Source organism: Sceloporus occidentalis, unplaced genomic scaffold, assembly GCF_023333645.1.
Source record: "Sceloporus occidentalis isolate IW3139 unplaced genomic scaffold, rSceOcc1.0.p SCAF_248, whole genome shotgun sequence".
NCBI lineage: Eukaryota > Metazoa > Chordata > Lepidosauria > Squamata > Phrynosomatidae > Sceloporus > Sceloporus occidentalis.
In genome coordinates, this window is record NW_028317228.1 from 830,193 (window position 1) to 847,140 (window position 16,948).

At 47.1% G+C, this 16,948-nt stretch overlaps 1 protein-coding gene across 2 annotated transcripts; it reads right to left on the bottom strand.

Annotated features, from left to right (window-relative positions):
- Positions 1-378: 378 nt before the first annotated feature.
- LOC149276086 (3-hydroxy-3-methylglutaryl-coenzyme A reductase) lies at positions 379-16,156 on the bottom strand. 2 transcript variants are annotated; one of them, XM_089503923.1, is made up of 19 exons: positions 15,992-16,156; positions 15,788-15,899; positions 7,776-7,863; positions 7,594-7,678; positions 6,888-6,993; positions 6,683-6,789; positions 6,395-6,514; positions 5,187-5,350; positions 4,726-4,958; positions 4,426-4,592; positions 4,125-4,319; positions 3,792-3,950; positions 3,482-3,639; positions 3,070-3,175; positions 2,607-2,777; positions 1,993-2,133; positions 1,321-1,479; positions 835-989; positions 379-433 (listed from the first exon to the last, which is right to left on the bottom strand). In XM_089503923.1, exons 1-19 carry the CDS (start codon positions 16,154-16,156, stop codon positions 379-381), a joined length of 2,646 nt encoding a protein of 881 aa, XP_089360049.1. The 2 variants fall into 2 exon arrangements, with proteins under 2 accessions (XP_089360049.1, XP_089360050.1); XM_089503924.1 differs by lacking the exon at positions 3,792-3,950.
- Between the last annotated feature and the right edge of the window lie 792 nt (positions 16,157-16,948).

The following is a 16,948-nucleotide window of genomic DNA, read 5'->3' on the forward strand; positions in this document are numbered from 1 at the left end:
AATTGAGGTATATTACAACTTAATAAAACATTAAGCCAAACTGAACAGTAGCATTAAAATTGGGATGCACTGCAGTCTTATGTCAAACATAACAAATCAACATATATTTTTAGATGAGAAACTTTTCTACTAACTGCAATATGCTGATCTGTCAACAGAAGACTGCTGGACCCACAAGGGTTATAAAAATAAAAGACACACGTTGGGTCTGATTTAACTGGCGCAGGTTGTGCTCCTTTAGTTGCCTGTATCACCACTTATCGGTTTTTGGATAAAGCACCTTTTTATTTTAGAGAACCGTTTTAATTAAACATTCATGTTTTCATTACGGTCCTTATAAGATTTCTCAATCAGAAAAATGTTGCGTCTTTTGGCTGGTCAAGCGGCTTTCTTTGTGCATGTTCCAGGAAGATCTTGAAGATTAATTTTGGACCTGAAAGATACATCAAAGCCAGAATTTAAGAATCAAAATGGATGTTGCAATGTCATCATAGATTAAATACTATGCAGTGAAGAACCAGATTCCACTAATTCAGCTCTAATTTTAACCCAATACATAAAAGATCATTAGTCCCAGAAAAGTTATGTTACAGCAAAATAAAAACTTTTTACAATTAATGGGGAACATTAATGGAAGATGACTAGAAGTAGTATTTTACAAAACAATCAGGCCCAGGCTGGCCACCTGGTAAATTGGCCCGAGGGCAAGAGTCGCTTAACTTTACTGCTGCTCATGTGGCAGATCTGGTGACAAAGTATAATCTTGGGGTAAGCGGATCACGTGTGTAGTTCATTCAACCATTCCATAAATGTGAGCATGCAGTGGTGTCTTACCTGTTGTGCACCATATGGCTCTTTACTAGATGTCCAGCTGCCAGAGCAGACATTAGAGAGAGCTCCCCCGCCATTACAGTAGCACAGACGATCTGCGCAAGTTGACACGCATTTTTCCCAGGAGTCTCTGGATTTGCTCCTTGTACACCGAGCATCTGTAAATTGAAAAATAAAGATGAGCCAACACTTCTCTCCGATTCCATGCCAGACCCAGTATGAACGCACACTGTCCTTTTATCAGGCCCCAAGCTAATTGTCATTCCTTCCCTTGTAGTGCTCCTGTGTTTCCCACAATAATGTTCCCACCCCGTTGCAGAAATCTCAAACTCCAGCCTAAAAGCATGTTTTTGGAGGTTTCTTACAGAAGATGGACTACCAGCCTTGCAGAGTAAATGGCTACCATGCACTGATTTTTTGGTGAGGTTAGGAGACCCCTCATGAGCACGGGGTCAACACAGGTACATTGACTTTGTCAACATATAATACCTGTAAGCATGCCTGTTGTGGGGCCAGGGTGGTTCCCCCTCCAACAGTGCCGATCTCAATTGAAGGCATGGTGCAGCTGATGTATAGATCTTCATGCATAGGTCCTGTGTGTTCCATCAGCGTGATGCAGTTAGAGCTCCCCACATTTTGAGCAGCATCCTAATCAGAAAGAAAAAAAAAAAAAAAATTCAACATTCATGAATCAAGGTAAAAAAACCAAAAAAACCAACATCAAAATTTGTTTGAAATAATAATTTTATAATAATTTAATTCACAGCATTATTGCAATTTGAAATCATGGGTGTCAAATACCTGGACGCAGGTTGGTGGATATATACATAACAAAATACAATCACTAAATTCCCACTACATTCAGTCGCTCTGTGGCATAAGCAGAACGTCCGGTACTCTTTGCAAAAGAGAAAAGCTTTTGCCCGCAGATGCTGTGTTGGTCACATCTCCAGCATGGAAAATTGCGGAGGATGGGGAAAAGGGAAAGTGTGTATGGGGGGGGTGTTCTGCAGATTCTTTCCATGCATTTGCAAGGGGGACCTCGCAGACATTTAAAGCAGCCATGCAGCTATCATATGCATTAAAATTGCATATGATGGCCGAACTGTCCCTTTAAAAACTAGATCCCTTGCTGTGTGTAATATGTGGAGATTCACTTACTTGTCCACATGCAATGTAAATAGCTGTTACTATGTTTGCAGCATGGGCGTTGTAGCCCCCAATGCTTCCAGCCATTGCAGAGCCCACCAAGTTCTTGTTTATATTGACGTCAACCAAAGCTGCAGTGGATGTTTTTAGTACCTACATAGAGATAGAAATCATGTGTTAAAATTATGCAGGAACATGAATAAATAACCCTAGGCTGTAAATAAAACAAACCTACAAAACATTTTCTAGATTTTCTGGAAATCTCTGCTTTAACTACACACCACCAAGACTATTTGGAATTAACTTTGAGAAGTATAAATATTTCAGAACCATTTTATTTAATAATAGTTTACCAACATGCTTTTGCTTAGGTGCCCAAACACTTTAAAACTGTATAAACATTGTCAATGGAGAATTTCATTCACCTTAAAATTCTAGCTGCAAACCTTAAAAAAGTTTGCCTTTGTAAAATTCATATTCTCTCTTTTAAAGCCACTGTTAACATAACTGACAATGTGAGATACAGCACAAACTAGCGATAGCCAGTATTGGTATTTATTTACCATAAAGTGGCGCCAATGTGTAATCATACCCGACACACAGGAATACACTTATTTTCATCTTACCTCTTGTACCACTCTGGCTGGGATGATTGCTTCACAGACTACAGACTTGCCTCTCCCTTCTATCCAGTTAATAGCAGCAGGCTTCTTGTCAGTGCAGTAATTCCCACTTACAGCTAGAAGCTGGACCTCTGGAAACTCTTCTTGCAGTCTGGATAGCGCCTGTTCTGTACCCTAAAGTTAAAAGATGTGCTATCTTAAACAAAACAACCAAAAAAAGCAAATCTCCAATAAAAGATCATGATTAAAAACGTATGAAGAAAAAAAACAAACAAAACAAAAAAAAAACCAAGTTTATACTTCATAGTATAAGAAAGTGCTTACTATAGCATAAAAAGAGGGCATCTACTTTCAGGATTACCTAGCATCAAAAAATAGCTTTACCCTATTTTTCCCCAAGTTACAGAAAGATAGAAAGAAAGAGGTAAATAAGCAATTGCCTAAAAAAGTAAAAATATTAATTTACCTTTGAGATCATGTTCATTCCCATCGCATCTCCTGTTTTTGACTGAAAACGGATGTACAGGTTTCTGCCAGCGATGGTGCTCTGGAGTCTCCCCAGTCGTGCAAATCTAATAAAATAGGAATGTACAATCAATCAATAACTATGCAAGTCTCACCGTGGCAAAAAAAGTGAAAGACCAATATCCAGGAAGCTCCAGAATTAAGTTTTTACTTATGTGGATAATCTCGATACTCCTTTGAAGTACTTCAACGCATGTTTTTTGGTTTTCTTATTAGTCCTCTAGCTTAAAACTTCTTGTGACTGTAGTCACATTAATGCAAATTGAACATAAGTGAACAAACACATACTGTACTGCATTGTGATGTGTGTTTAACCGCTACAAAATAAACCAACATTTTCACACGCGGTTTACCTGCTGGTGCTGTCAAAGGCATCTTTGATGATTTTAAAGCCTTCAGGGCTGTCTAACCAGGCCTTCACTTCTGCAGCATCACAGGCAGTGGGCAACCTGACAACTGGTCCCCGAGTCATTCCATCAGCCAAGACACGACTGTGAGCACCTCCTCCAAGCTGAAACAGCAGAAGATTTTCAGTTTTACTAGACAATAACAAGACATCAAATATAAAGAGCGGTATTGCTTGAACATACGATTTATCAGGTTTTTTTTTTCCCCTCAGTAGATTTAATCTCGCTACAAAAGATTGGATGCAATTTGCCTTACCATTATAGCTCTGCAGCCACGGTTTGTGCTAGCCACAAGACAGCCTTCTGTTGTTGCCATTGGCACCTGATACTCTTTGTGGTTTAGGAGAAGTGGTCCTGCCACACCTACTGGAATGGGCATATAACCGATGACATTCTCGCAGCATGCTCCCATGACCTAGAGAGGAAGCACGCCGTTAAGCAGGAGTCTATGAACAGTAAGCAAGTTTTATTCTCCTGCAAAATCCAGCTTCAGGGATTAATCCACCTATGCAACTATCAAGTTACTACTGTTGCCCCACACTGGGTGACTTTTTGTCTTGTCCAACTCAGTTTTATTGTATTTATTTACCAAGGAGTAGTTGTAGTTCTTGTAAGGCAAATTTTGAAGCGATGAAGACTGGGGCAATCTTGGTGACAGCATTTTTCTGCGAATAGCCACTCCTCTCTCAGGGGTCTCCATCATGGATTCCAATTTATAAGAAGGGATGTGTTTTGCATTCACTAGCCGGATCACCTCCTCATCACTCAGGTACTGAGCACCTTTCTACAGGGAATATGAAAGGAAATGTTAAAGTTAACCATTTACTGCTGCAACTAAATAAATACGAGTTCATATAGCGAACATAAGTTTTCTATTTTTTTTTCCTTACATCAGGGTTCTTGAGGATTTGAACACATTCTTCAATAGGACGGGGCACCTCTGGCAATTCAACTTTTTCTCTGTCCTCATCGGATGATGAATCCAAGGAAGAGGAATCTCCTACTACAAAGTTGGTTTTGGGTGGGCTTTCCAAAGGTAAAGGCTTTATTACTGCCTCTGCAGTAGGATAAAATGCAAAGTGTTTTTATTTTAACATCTTAAAATAGTTTAATTTTTAATGTAGCATTCCAGTTGCATTTCATTGCTTCATCCTTAAAACAACCTACACACAGATAACAGGGTCAATTACCTTTTATTTCTTTTGAGGACACTTGTTCTACTGAACTAACTCTGGCTTCTTGTTCAGGCTCCTTCCTGCAGCAACTTTCTATTGGTTTCTTCTGCATGGTTACAGGAGAGGTAATGGGATTCTTCAGGGAGAACGTAGATTCTGTCTCAGTTTGTTCAAAGAATATGTATTTAACGGCAAGAAGAAGAGCAAGGCCAAGTGTGATGACCTGCTCAATGTCCATAGTGAGCATTCTGTGGAATAATAGCAATATGTCATGCCATGTTCTGCACCGGAACCAGAGTCAGAACCTGCTTAGCAATCCTTTATGACAAATATTGTATGCTAATGCATTATTAAGCCCACAGAGGACAGTTTGGTGGGATGTTGCCTTTTTTGCAACACTATAATTTTATTTAGTAATAAGTGACACATATGGTTTTCACAATATCAAATTCATTTTGATCCTAAACTCTCCTTACCTAGAGAGATAGAACTGCCAAAGTGGCATGCTGGGCTCAATTCTCTTAGGCATGCTATCATCAAATCCAATGGGAATCTTACTGTCGTCAACAGAAGTGCTGTTTTGAGAAGAGGGTTCACTTATCCAGCGACTGTGAGCATGAACTAGAACCAGGCCTAAGGACTAAAGAAAACAAAAAGCTTATTATATACCGTATTTTTCGCTCTATAAGACGCACCTGCTGATAAGACGCACCTAGATTTTAGAGGAGAAAAAAAAGGAAAAAATATTTTGAGCTAAAAAATGGGCTAAAATATTTATTACAATAACTGAATAAGCTATGAACACAGTAAGACACACACAGTAAGACACACACAGACACAGTAAGACACACACAGACACAGTGAGACACACACACACACAGTAAGACACACACACACAGTAAGACACACACACACAGTAAGACACACACACACACAAACACAGTAAGACACACACAGTAAGACCTCCCTCCCTAACCCCCCTTCTCAGTATCTCCCCTCTAACTCCCTAACCCCCCCTTCTCAGGATCTCCCCTCTAACTCCCTAACCCCCCCTTCTCAGGATCTCCCCCCCCCCCCCGCCCCGGTCACTTACCTTAAACTCCTGTGTTGGAAGCGTGAGGCGTTTGTCTCGGGTGCCGGCGCTTCACTGCTGAGCGCCGGCGTCTGACGTCATAAAAGCGCCGTAAAGCGCCGGCACCCGAGACAAACGCTTCCAACACAGGAGTTGAAGCGCTGAGGCAGGCGGCGGTGGCGGCGGCTGCCGCCAGCAAAGGATTCCTGTATATCTGTCAGGCAGAGGGGCCCGAGAGTTGCCGAGCGGTTGTCTTCAGCAACCGCTCGGCACCCCTTGGGCCCCCCTGACTGGCAGAAATCCAGGACTCCTCTGCTGGCGGCCGCCGCCGCCTGCCTCAGTTGCGACCCCGGATTTATCGGCGTATAACACGCAGGTAGGGTTTAAGCTCCGGATTTTAGTTAAAAAAGTGCGTGTTATACGCCGATAAATACGGTATATCGTTGCCCCCCCTCCCTCCCTCCCTCCCTGCCTGCCTGCATGCATCTTCGCTCCATAAGACGCGGCTGATTTTTCATCCTACTTTGGGAGGAAAAAAACTGCGTCTTATGGAGCGAAAAATACGGTAAGTTCTTATAGTTTACTAGCTTAGTAGGAATAAGAGATACTTACCATGATCATTTTCACTCTCTGAGTAACAGGATTTGGCTTGTTATCTTCCTCCTCTTCTAATACACTGGCAAACTGACTAAGTTGCCAAATAGGCCGGCCCTCCCTACTCTCCCTGGAAAGCTAAAACGATAAAAAAGGCAGTTAGAAAGTAGAACAAAGCAAAGACGCAAATATTCACTGCGATGGTTTGGAATATTCATGGGGCAGATATAAAAATAAAGAAGGATGGATTAATACAGATTGAACATGATCGTTGGCTTATTATTAGGTATTCTCTCTGTATCTTACCTCTAATACCAAGGAAACACATGCTGGGAAGAAGGTCATGAAGGCAAAATAATTAGCTACGACAGACATACAACCGAAGCAGCACATGATTTCCAGCTGCCGCACACCTGAAAAACAAACAGTGATTAAAAGCTTTAAAACATGCCCTTTGCATCACGTGCTTTGTGCTGTCTTATAAACACATCGTATCAAAGGTAACACTTACCTGACATGGTGCCCACGCCAATAACAAGGCACTCGACAAGGGCATCAAGAGTGAAGGTAGGCCCCAGAATAGCCATGCCCCGGGCAATGTTGTCTCTGACCTCATCCTGCGAGAAGACAAATATTGCATGTAATATGAAATTTTACAGTAATTTGGCAGATTGGGAAAAACATATACGCTATCTATATTCTATTTTTACCACCTTCCATTGTTTGTTTGTAATATTAGTATATAGGATTATGCACATATGGCTTAAACCCATTTTGCACGTATGTTCTAATTTTTTTGGTTTTCAACCAACCACAAGGAAACCCCATACTTAATAGTCTAAGTACGGACTGCAAAACTAGATAAGACTATGCATGATCCACATGTTTATTTTATTTACAAGGTAGGTGAGATAACAGTTTGGAAAAAAAAAATCAAGGTATCCATGGAAGAAAAAATTACTGTCACAAAAATGTTCATACAAATAATTTTGTCTAATATTTAAAACAAATGAAAAAAGAGTTCTCATAACAAAAGTAAGTTTTCTTTGCAGGGGAATTAAAGGACGGGGGATAGAGCTTTGGTTATCCTAAGGGACTAGAGGAGATTTGTCTGCCAAGGTTATTTTCTATGATGCCATTAGTTAAATTGTCTTGAATTTGTATCCAAGAAGGCATGATGATAATATTTATTTTACATATTATGCAACTGCACTCACCTGTGAGTTGGAACTGAGAGCGAATTTGGCTAGGGCACTGGCCTTGGAAAGATCGATCAATAGCAAAAAGAAAGGGAGTGCCTCGCTGGAGAAGAAGAAAAGAAAAAGAAGATTTGTGAAACATTTCCATGGGGGATAAATGTAAAATGGTACTGTGCCAACCTTCAGTATTTGACACATACTTCAAACCTGTTAATTCCTTGTCCAGGAAGTGAATGACCACTGTGCTGAAGACAAAACTTGAGAAGATAGTAAACAGGCCAGCAATACCTAAGAAGAGAGATTAATAAAATGAATACAAAATTCATGGAATAGCACATTTTCAAAGTGGGCCGGCATAAAAAAAATATATAAAAATGACAGTCTGAAACATTGTCGAATCCCATAGAAACCATCAGGAAATGTTTGCTGAAATTGAAGCTTTATATGTATTGTATATGACAGTATTGGACTTATGGGGCCTGCATTTGGGCTGCACTCCAGGGTGTAGGGGCTGGGTCGGAGGCCGTTATCCCCTTTATTATACTTTCTCATTTTATGTTTTCCTCTTATATATCTTGTTACGCACTTCTGTTCCAGTTCATTGGTAAACCGATTACTCTCAGATATGCGGTGACATGGGATGAAATTATGTATTTAGGGTAAATCAATGTTTATTAAGTATTTTTTGGAGAAATCCAACAAAGGAGGGGGGGGGGGTACAAAAAGAAGAAGGGGGAAGGAGGGGGGACACGGAGAAGGGTACAATCCAAATCCATCACAACATATGCAGGAAGAAGAATTATGCAGCATGTTGGGTATACATTCGGGAAAAAACCATCTCTGGGTCAGCAGAACGACAATAAAAGCAAGACTGGTCAATCAAGATAGTTTACCGGAGAAGTGATGCCATCGCGGCCCGTGACACAACAGGATGTAGCATGCGTGAAGGGCTCCGTGTGGAGTGGGGAGTGGGGATGGCGAATCCAGGAAACTACGAAGGCGATTACAGCTAAGCGCCAACTCACAAGAGAGGCGAAAAGCGTCAGGGGGATAGCCGCAGCACAGTGATCGAGGCACCGTGACCAACCATAAGGAAGGCACCTACCGAGCGGCAAGCGCGGTATCGCAATGGACCGGGAAGGGGACGGTAAGACTAAGGACCCGGGAAGGAGAAAGGGAGACAGGGAGCAGAGGGTAGACATGGAGCGGGAAGAGAGAGAGAGAAAAAGAGAAGAAGAAGAGAGAAAAAAAAAAAAAAAAAAAAAAAAAGGGGGGGGGGAAAGCAAGGTGGGACTATGGGACGGGTGCGGCCGCCAGATGGGGGCGGATCTCGGGGCCAGACAGGTATTGCGCCCAGTGAAACCAAAGACGGAGATGTTTGTCAGACCTGTCGTCCGCCGAGCACATCAGCTCCTCAAGGGTACGTCTCCGCTCCACCCGCAGGATCCACTCCCGAATCGAGGGCGGGTCCGGGTCACCCCAATGTAGGGGGATCAGAGATTTAGCCGCCACCAGAAGATGGCGGAGTACCGTAGATTTATACCAAGAGACAGGGTAGGGCATATGCAGCAGCAGAAGGAACTCTGGGGTGAACGGCAGCCGCCTGTCGGTAAGGGCTTGAGCAGTAGAATGGACAGTTGTCCAAAAGAAGAGCATCCGAGGGCAAGACCACCATAAGTGAAGGATCGAACACGGGGAAGCCCCACACCTCCAGCATTCATCCCGTATATCGGGATTGTACCGGGCCAGCGTGGACGGAGGGCGGTACCAACCGGCCAAAAGCTTATAGGACATCTCCTGGTCCCTGTTACTGATGGAGCACTTGTGAGTGAGGATTGACATCTTATGCCATTGCCCCTCCGTAAGGGACAGATTCAGCGAGCTCTCCCACCTGCCTACATGGGGCGGGGTAGCGGTGTAAATAGCGGGCAGAAGGAGTCCATAAAGCAAAGACACACCGTGAGCCGGAGGCTCGTCCCGCGCACAAAGATTCTCGAAAACAGTAAGGTCCCGGCAGACCTCATGCTTACGGACCAGGGTCCGAAAGAAGTTGCCCAGTTGTGCGTAGCGGAACCGATCGAGAGGGGTCGGCGGATCAGCAGTCACCAGGTCCCTCAACGGCTTCAAATCACGTGAGGACAAGAAGGCTCGGATCCCGGACACACCCCGAGCTGCCACCTCCGGGAAGAGGTCCACGCCCATCCCCGGAGGGAAGTCAGGGTTATCACGGAGCGGCGTGAGGGGGGAAGGAATGGTGGAGATGGTGGTAGTGCGGAGCAAGGAGTGCCACACTCCGAGCGTCGCAGAGACAAAGGGGTGAGAGGCAGCTACACGACGGGCACAGGCAGCGGCAAGCCAAGGCAATGAACTCGTCGGGACAGGGAGCGAAGCACTCTCAGCCCCCACCCACAGCTTACGTCGCACCCCACAGGACCATTCAAGGACACGTAGCAGGTGACAGGCCCGATAGTATGTGCGGGGGCAAGGCAGAGCCAAGCCACCCCTGTCCTTCGGTAGGACAAGCACACCGTATTTAATCCGTGGGGAGCCACGGCCCCAAACGAACCGAAGGAAGAGAGTGCGAAGTGTGGAGAAAAAGGAAGGTGGAATTCGAATGGGAAGGGTTTGAAACAAGTAGAGGAGCCGAGGCATAGCATTCATTTTGATGGAGTTAACCCGTCCCATCCATGAGAGAGTGAGCCGAGACCACCGAGCAAGGTCAGCGCGCAACTCAGAGAGAATAGGCAGGAAGTTCATAGGGAAGAGTTGGGAGAAGTCCGCAGACAACCAGACACCCAAATAACGCAATTTTGCGTCGCACCAACGGAACGGGAAAGCGGCCGCGAGGGAAGCGCTCTCAGCCGCGGGGACACCCACCCCCAGAATTTCAGATTTGGCCATATTAATTTTGAAATTAGATAGGGAACCGTAGAGATCCAGTTCCTTCAGGATGGAGGGCAGGGACAACCGGGGTCGAGAGATGGAGAAAAGAAGGTCGTCGGCGTAGCCGAGGATCTTATGTTGGGTGCCGCCGACCGGTATCCCAGCGATGTCAGGGTTCAACCGGATAGCTTGTAGAAGAGGTTCGAGGGTGAGCACAAACAATAACGGAGACAGGGGGCAGCCCTGCCGGGTGCCATTGCTAATAGGAAAAGAGTCCGACAAAAGCCCATTAATCCGAAGCCGCGCCGAAGGAGCGGAGTACAACGAGCGGACCCAAGAGAGGTAGCCGGCTCCAAAGCCCATGTGCTCGAGGGTGGTCAACAGGAAGGTCCAATCCACGCGATCGAACGCCTTCTCGGCGTCCGTGGAGAGAAAGGCAGAGGGCAAGGAGGAGGACCTCGCCAAGTGCATTAGGCTGAGGGCGCGGATAGTGGACAAAGCCCGACTGGTCTGGGTGCACCAAGGCGGGAAGAAAGGGCTTCAGTCTGTTCGCCAAGATTTTAGCAAACAACTTGAAGTCCGCATTAAGCAGGGAGATTGGACGGTAGCTGCCGCAGTGCTCCGGGTCCTTGCCCTCCTTAGGGATAAGAGTAATGGATGCCAAAGTGGAGTGCGGGTGTATCCGGCCGCCGTCCAATATGGAATTAAAGGCATCCACAAAATGCTGACCAAGCTGTTCGCGAAAACGCGAATAATATTTCAGGGGGAATCCATCGGGGCCGGGACATCTCCCCGACCGAGAAGATGTGATAGCAAGGGAGAATTCCGCGAGGGAAATGGGAGCATCTAGGCCCGCCGCAGCCTCAGCCGGTAGACGCCGAGTCAGGGTGCGCGAGAGGTAGTCGCGGATGCGTGGAGCCCGAGAAGGCGAATCCCCCCTAGGAGTGGGAAGATTGTAGAGGTCAGTAAAGTACTTGAGGAAGCCGGCCGAGATGTCCGAGTGGAGGAGACGCACTACGCCATCCGAGGAACGGATCTTGGGTATATAAGTGAGACGGCGGGACTGCTGAAGAGCCCGCGCTAAGAATTTACCCGACTTATCTCCGTGCTCATGAAAAAGCGCCCGATTGCGTAAATAGGATCTATGGTACCTGGCATTCAAAAGAGAGGCTAGGTCTTTCCGAAGCAACAGCAGACGTTGCAGATGTTCCCCAGACAAAGATTCTTTATGGGCGCGTTCCGCAATCGCTATTTGGGCACAGAGGGACGAGACCGACAGGGCCACCGCCTTTTTACGCCGTGAGCAGAGACTGATGAGGCGCCCGCGCAAGACACATTTATGGGCCTCCCAGACCGTGAGACGAGGGGTGTCATCCGCGAGGTTATCACGGAAATATTGGGAGATCGCGTCAGCCGTGTCTGCGCAGACGCTGGCATCCGCCAGAAGGGACTCGTTGAAACGCCAAGTACGCTCGGAAGAGCGAAGGAGGGGAGAGCCAATGGAAATAGTCAGAGGGGCGTGATCAGACCACGTGGTCAAGCCTATGTGGGCACCGCGCAACAGGGCGGCATGGTGGTACGGGAGAAAGAAATAGTCGATTCGGGAGTAGGAGCCATGAGGTGCGGAAAAGAACGTGTAGTCCCTAGCATCCGGATGGAGGGCCCTCCAGCAATCAACAAGACGATACCGGGAGAGGAGGGAAACGATCCTGCGCAGGACCCGCGTAGGGGAACGGGAGTTGCCACTGGAGGTGTCAAAGGATGGGTGGAGGGCGATATTGAAATCGCCGCCCAACACCAAGACACCGTCGCTAAAGTCGCTGAGGCGACCAAGGGCGGACCTCAAGGCCACATGTTGGCCTCGGTTGGGTAAGTAGAGGTTGGCGAAGGTATACGTCTGGGCAGCAATGAGGCATTTGAGGAACAGGAAGCGGCCATCCGGGTCCGTCAACACGGCCAGTTCTCGGAAAGGCACAGATTTTGACAACAGGATGGCGACCCCCTTCGTCTTGGAGCCGGAGGTATTGCTAAAAAAACCCGTGGGGTAATAATGGTTGGACAGCCGAGGTGCAGAACCCTCCCGAAAATGCGTCTCCTGAATAAAGGCAACATCAACCCGCCCCCGCCGTAGGTCACAGAGCAAGTGGGAGCGCTTCTCCGGGATATTCAGTCCCCGGGCATTAAGGGAGAGGAACGTGAGCGGGTTCTCTTGGGCGGGGGGAGGCATAGTGGGCATGGGAGGCAAAGGGAGAGGAAAATAAATAAATAAATAAATAATAATAAAAAAATAAAAAAAGAAGGGGGGGGGAGGGGGGGAAGAGGAGGAACAGACACAAAGAGAAGGGGGAAGTAGAGAAGAAGAAACGGGCAATAGGGAGGGGGAAGGAGAGGAGATAGGGAAGAAACGTGGAGGGAAAAAAGGCACTAAGTGCGCCGGGAAGGGTGAAAAAACAAACCTCGCTACGCCGAGGCGAGAGAGGGATCACCCAGCCCCTACAAAAGAGGGCGCAAAGTGACAGGGCCTACACAGCCCCAAGGGAAAAAAACAAAACGGCGCCAGGTAAGTAGTAGGTATAAATAACTACAGCGAAGGCATCCGCCACCGCCCAGCAGAAGTGAAAGCAACAGCAAAACACGTGAAGGTGCAACTGGAGTGGCCAGTAGAGGGTCCAGATAACGCACCAGAGGAGGCATGGACGTGTGTGGAGAGAGGAATCGTGTTGTGTCAACGGTACGCAACCAATCGGCAGAAGTAACCATAAAAATCTATCAACCGGACAGGTAAAAGAGGTCAATGGATACAGAGCAATACAGGTCAAATATATTGTAAAAAAAAAAAAAAAAAAAGAAAAAACAATCAACAGCACCATACGGTACAGTACAGCGGTAAACAAGCAACCACATCGAGCGAAGGTACCGGCAGAAACATGAGGAGTACCCTAGAGCAATCGGAAGAGGGCAACAGTAGAAGGCAGAGACGCTGCCCCACGGTAGGACGAGAGAAAAACAAAAGAAAATAGGCAATAATAAGTAAATAAATAGATAAAGAAATGAAAACAGCAATGGTGCGTGACGAACCAGCCAAAGGAGGCAGGAAGGCAAGTTCAGCCGGACATGAAAGGCCAGTACCATACAGAGCAAAAGCATGAGAAGGTGCAGAACAATCCCGACACATGCAGTGGGACAGGAAAACCATAATACATGAACAGGCAGTAAATATGTAACTACAGCAAGTCAGAGTACCGGCCAAACCATGAGTGATGAGCAGTACAGTGGAAAAGAAAAAAAAAAAAAAAAAAAAAAAAAAAAAAGGACCGTCACCCCCCCACCCCCCGCGTGTAGCAAACCCATGAGGCGTGCCGCAAGGAGTGGCACAATGGCGCAGGGGCCAGAACACACGAACTGAGGTATGTGCGTCCGGACGCACCAGAGCCCAGGAGCGTGTTCAAATGTTGAATATGTTGAGTCCGCGTCGTGTGTGTGAGGCAGGTATGAGTGTGCAGGGAAGACAGCCACAGTGTGGTTGGAACCAGCACCCAGGAGCGCGCTCAAATGCTGAGCATGGGACTGTGCGTGAGGCAGGTCTGAGGCGCGCAGCGAAGACGGCCACATCGTGGGTGGAACCAGCGCCCAGGAGCGTGCACAAGTGGCGAACATGGGATTGTGCGCCGTCCGCGGCATGTGTGTGAGGCAGGCATGAGGTGTGTAGCGAAGACGGCCACAGTGTGGTTGGAACCAGCGCCCAAAGGCGAAGAGGACCATCCTGGGTAACGACCGCTCCCATTGCAGAGCACCATGTGCAATTTGGAGAAAATAATTAAAAAAAAAAAAACAACCCAACAAACCCCAATCATCATACAGCGTAACTAAGGTGAACCCAGGGTGTCACCAGCGAACAAATAAACAGGCGAACGGACCGAAAACACAACAGCTGACCCCCACATACATAAGCGCACGGGGGGGCACACATCAATAAGGATACGAAAAGTCTCAGGTGCTAGCGGAAAAGAGTCCTCTATTCTTCCGCATCCCGAGGCTGCGGTGGTGGGCGCGGAGGGGGCGCAGCAGCCGCGCGGTCTGGAAGCCGACGGGGGCGATCGGAGCGCCTGGGTTGGTGAGACGACGCCGGTCTGGAGGGTTCCGCTTCAGGGTCGAGGCCCAAAAGGGACCAATCGGGTATGGTGATGTCCGAAAGTCCCAAGGCAGATAAGACCGCAGGAAGGTCGCGGTAATAGCGCACGAGGTAGGAGGTAGCGCCATGCCGGATCGTAAGCAGAAAGGGGTGACCCCAGCGATACGGGATGCGCAGCCTGCTCAACTCCGACGTGAGAGGGCGCAGGACTCGTCTCACCTGGAGAGTTAGATCCGAGAGATCTTGGTAGAAGGTGATAGTACGGCCGTGGTAGTGCCAGGAGCCGACCTCACGCGCCCTAGCCATAATGGCTTCTTTCACGGAGAAATCCACAAAGTGGCAAATTATGTCCCGGGGTGGGCTCGCCGAATTACCCCTGGGTCTCAGGGCCCGATGCGCTCTGTCCACCTCCCGAGATGAATCCACACGGCGCCCCATGAGGTCGGTGAAGAGGGCCGTGAGTAGCTCAGGTAGGCTCTCCGTAGAGTCGCCCTCCGGCATCCCGCGTATGCGGATGTTGTGGCGGCGGCCCCTGTTCTCGAGGTCCTCGAGGCGGCGTCGGAGAGAGGTTAAGAGCCGGTGGTGGTGGTCAGTAGCACGTTGGGTGGCCCGAGCAGCCTGATGGTGCGAGGTCGCGGTGTCCTCCAGGGTCGTTACCCGGCGTTCCAACACGGAGAGGTCGGTGCGCAAGGCCGCCACTTCATCGCGGACAACCTGTCTCAGCTCCGCGATGAGGTTCGAGAAGTCTGTCCTCCACGGCGCAGAGGAAAAAATTTGCAGTGCCTCAGGTGTGGGAGGAGGCCGAGGAAGTGGAGGAGCAGGCTGGGGATCATCAGCTGAAGACAAACTGGCAGGGGAACCAGCCTCGTGGTCCTCAGAGGCCTGCGTGGCCAGGTCAGCTGGGGTATGAAAGTAGTCCCGCAGGGAGGCAGAGACCGGTCGAGACCGACCACCCGGGGTGGAGGGGTCCGAAGAAGGCTTCTTATTGCGACCCATAGCAGCACGTGTACGCGATTTCAGCGAAAATTCGGTGAGCGATGGCGGAGCGAGTCGGTTAAGCAGCCATCTTCCCTGAAGGTCGGGCACGCCCCCCGAAATTATGTATTTGGTGTTCTGGGAACTACTGCTATTTCATGCTATGTGCATCTTTACATGACATAATAAGGTTTAAGAAAATTTACAAATTGAACACTTTACCTAAAATGTATTTAGATCCAAGCTGTCTGAGGTTCTGGAACTGGAAGTAGATATACAGAATGGCAATACATCTTGTAATTGTCAAGATAATGATGTCACTGCTGAGGACATCCTGTCAGGAGAAAGAAGAAATGTCAGGGATTACATTATTATTACACCTTATCACACCATTGCACACATGGTGGAGCTTCTCTTTCAACTTACCTCCTCAAACTTTGGGCACTCATAGTTCCATCCACAGATCTTATCATTCCCAGTGAACATGTTCATTGACATCATGCAGATTGTAATAGTCACAGTACCTACAATCACCTCCCATGGATGAGAAGCCACAAATTGGCCATGCATGCGGAAGAGTCGAGACAGCATCTTTACGCTATTCTTGGTGACCTGCCAGGGATTAAGAAATGTTTCAATATTCTTGAACAAATTGTATAATAGTATACACACACACACACACACACATGGCGGCAACAACAGTTATGACCAACAAAAAAACCTGTATATATTCTTCTGAATCACAAAAATGTAACTATAATTGAATTCTAGTAATCCCATATTGCAATCCGGTTAATGATCATGAAGATGTTTCAAGGTTTTCCTGTATAGTTATTTATGGTTATTACCTTTGTACATATTAACTAATTGCACCAATGTTAAAGAAAACTAGACCTTGACTTGGTTTGTGTTCAAGTTCAAGAACCAAGTCAGAAAGTTCATGTAAAGAGGCTCCTCGAGTTTTTGATCAGTTTCTGGGAATCATTTATTGATTATAGATCATTAAACCAGGGCTTGAAAAACCCTATAAGGCAGGTTGCCATGGCTACTAGAAAACACTTCCTGGCGCCCAGAGTTTTGAGGGACAAGGGGGGAAAAAAAACTGTCCAGGGCTACCGTTGTGAATTGTGACCCACGTCAACCACTTCACTTTGCCCAGCAGGATGGCCCAGGGTTCACAATGGCAAAAGATAGACAGAGGCGTGCGTGTGTGTGCGTGTGGGGGGGATACTGCATGTATGTATGTATGTATGTATGTATATGTGTGTCTATACTGTAGTGTCAGACTCAGTGTGTATATGTATAGTGCTGGAGTCAGCGTGTGTAAATGTATGTACAGTCAGTGTGTTTTTATATGTGCCAGTGTGTGTATGTTGTTGGATA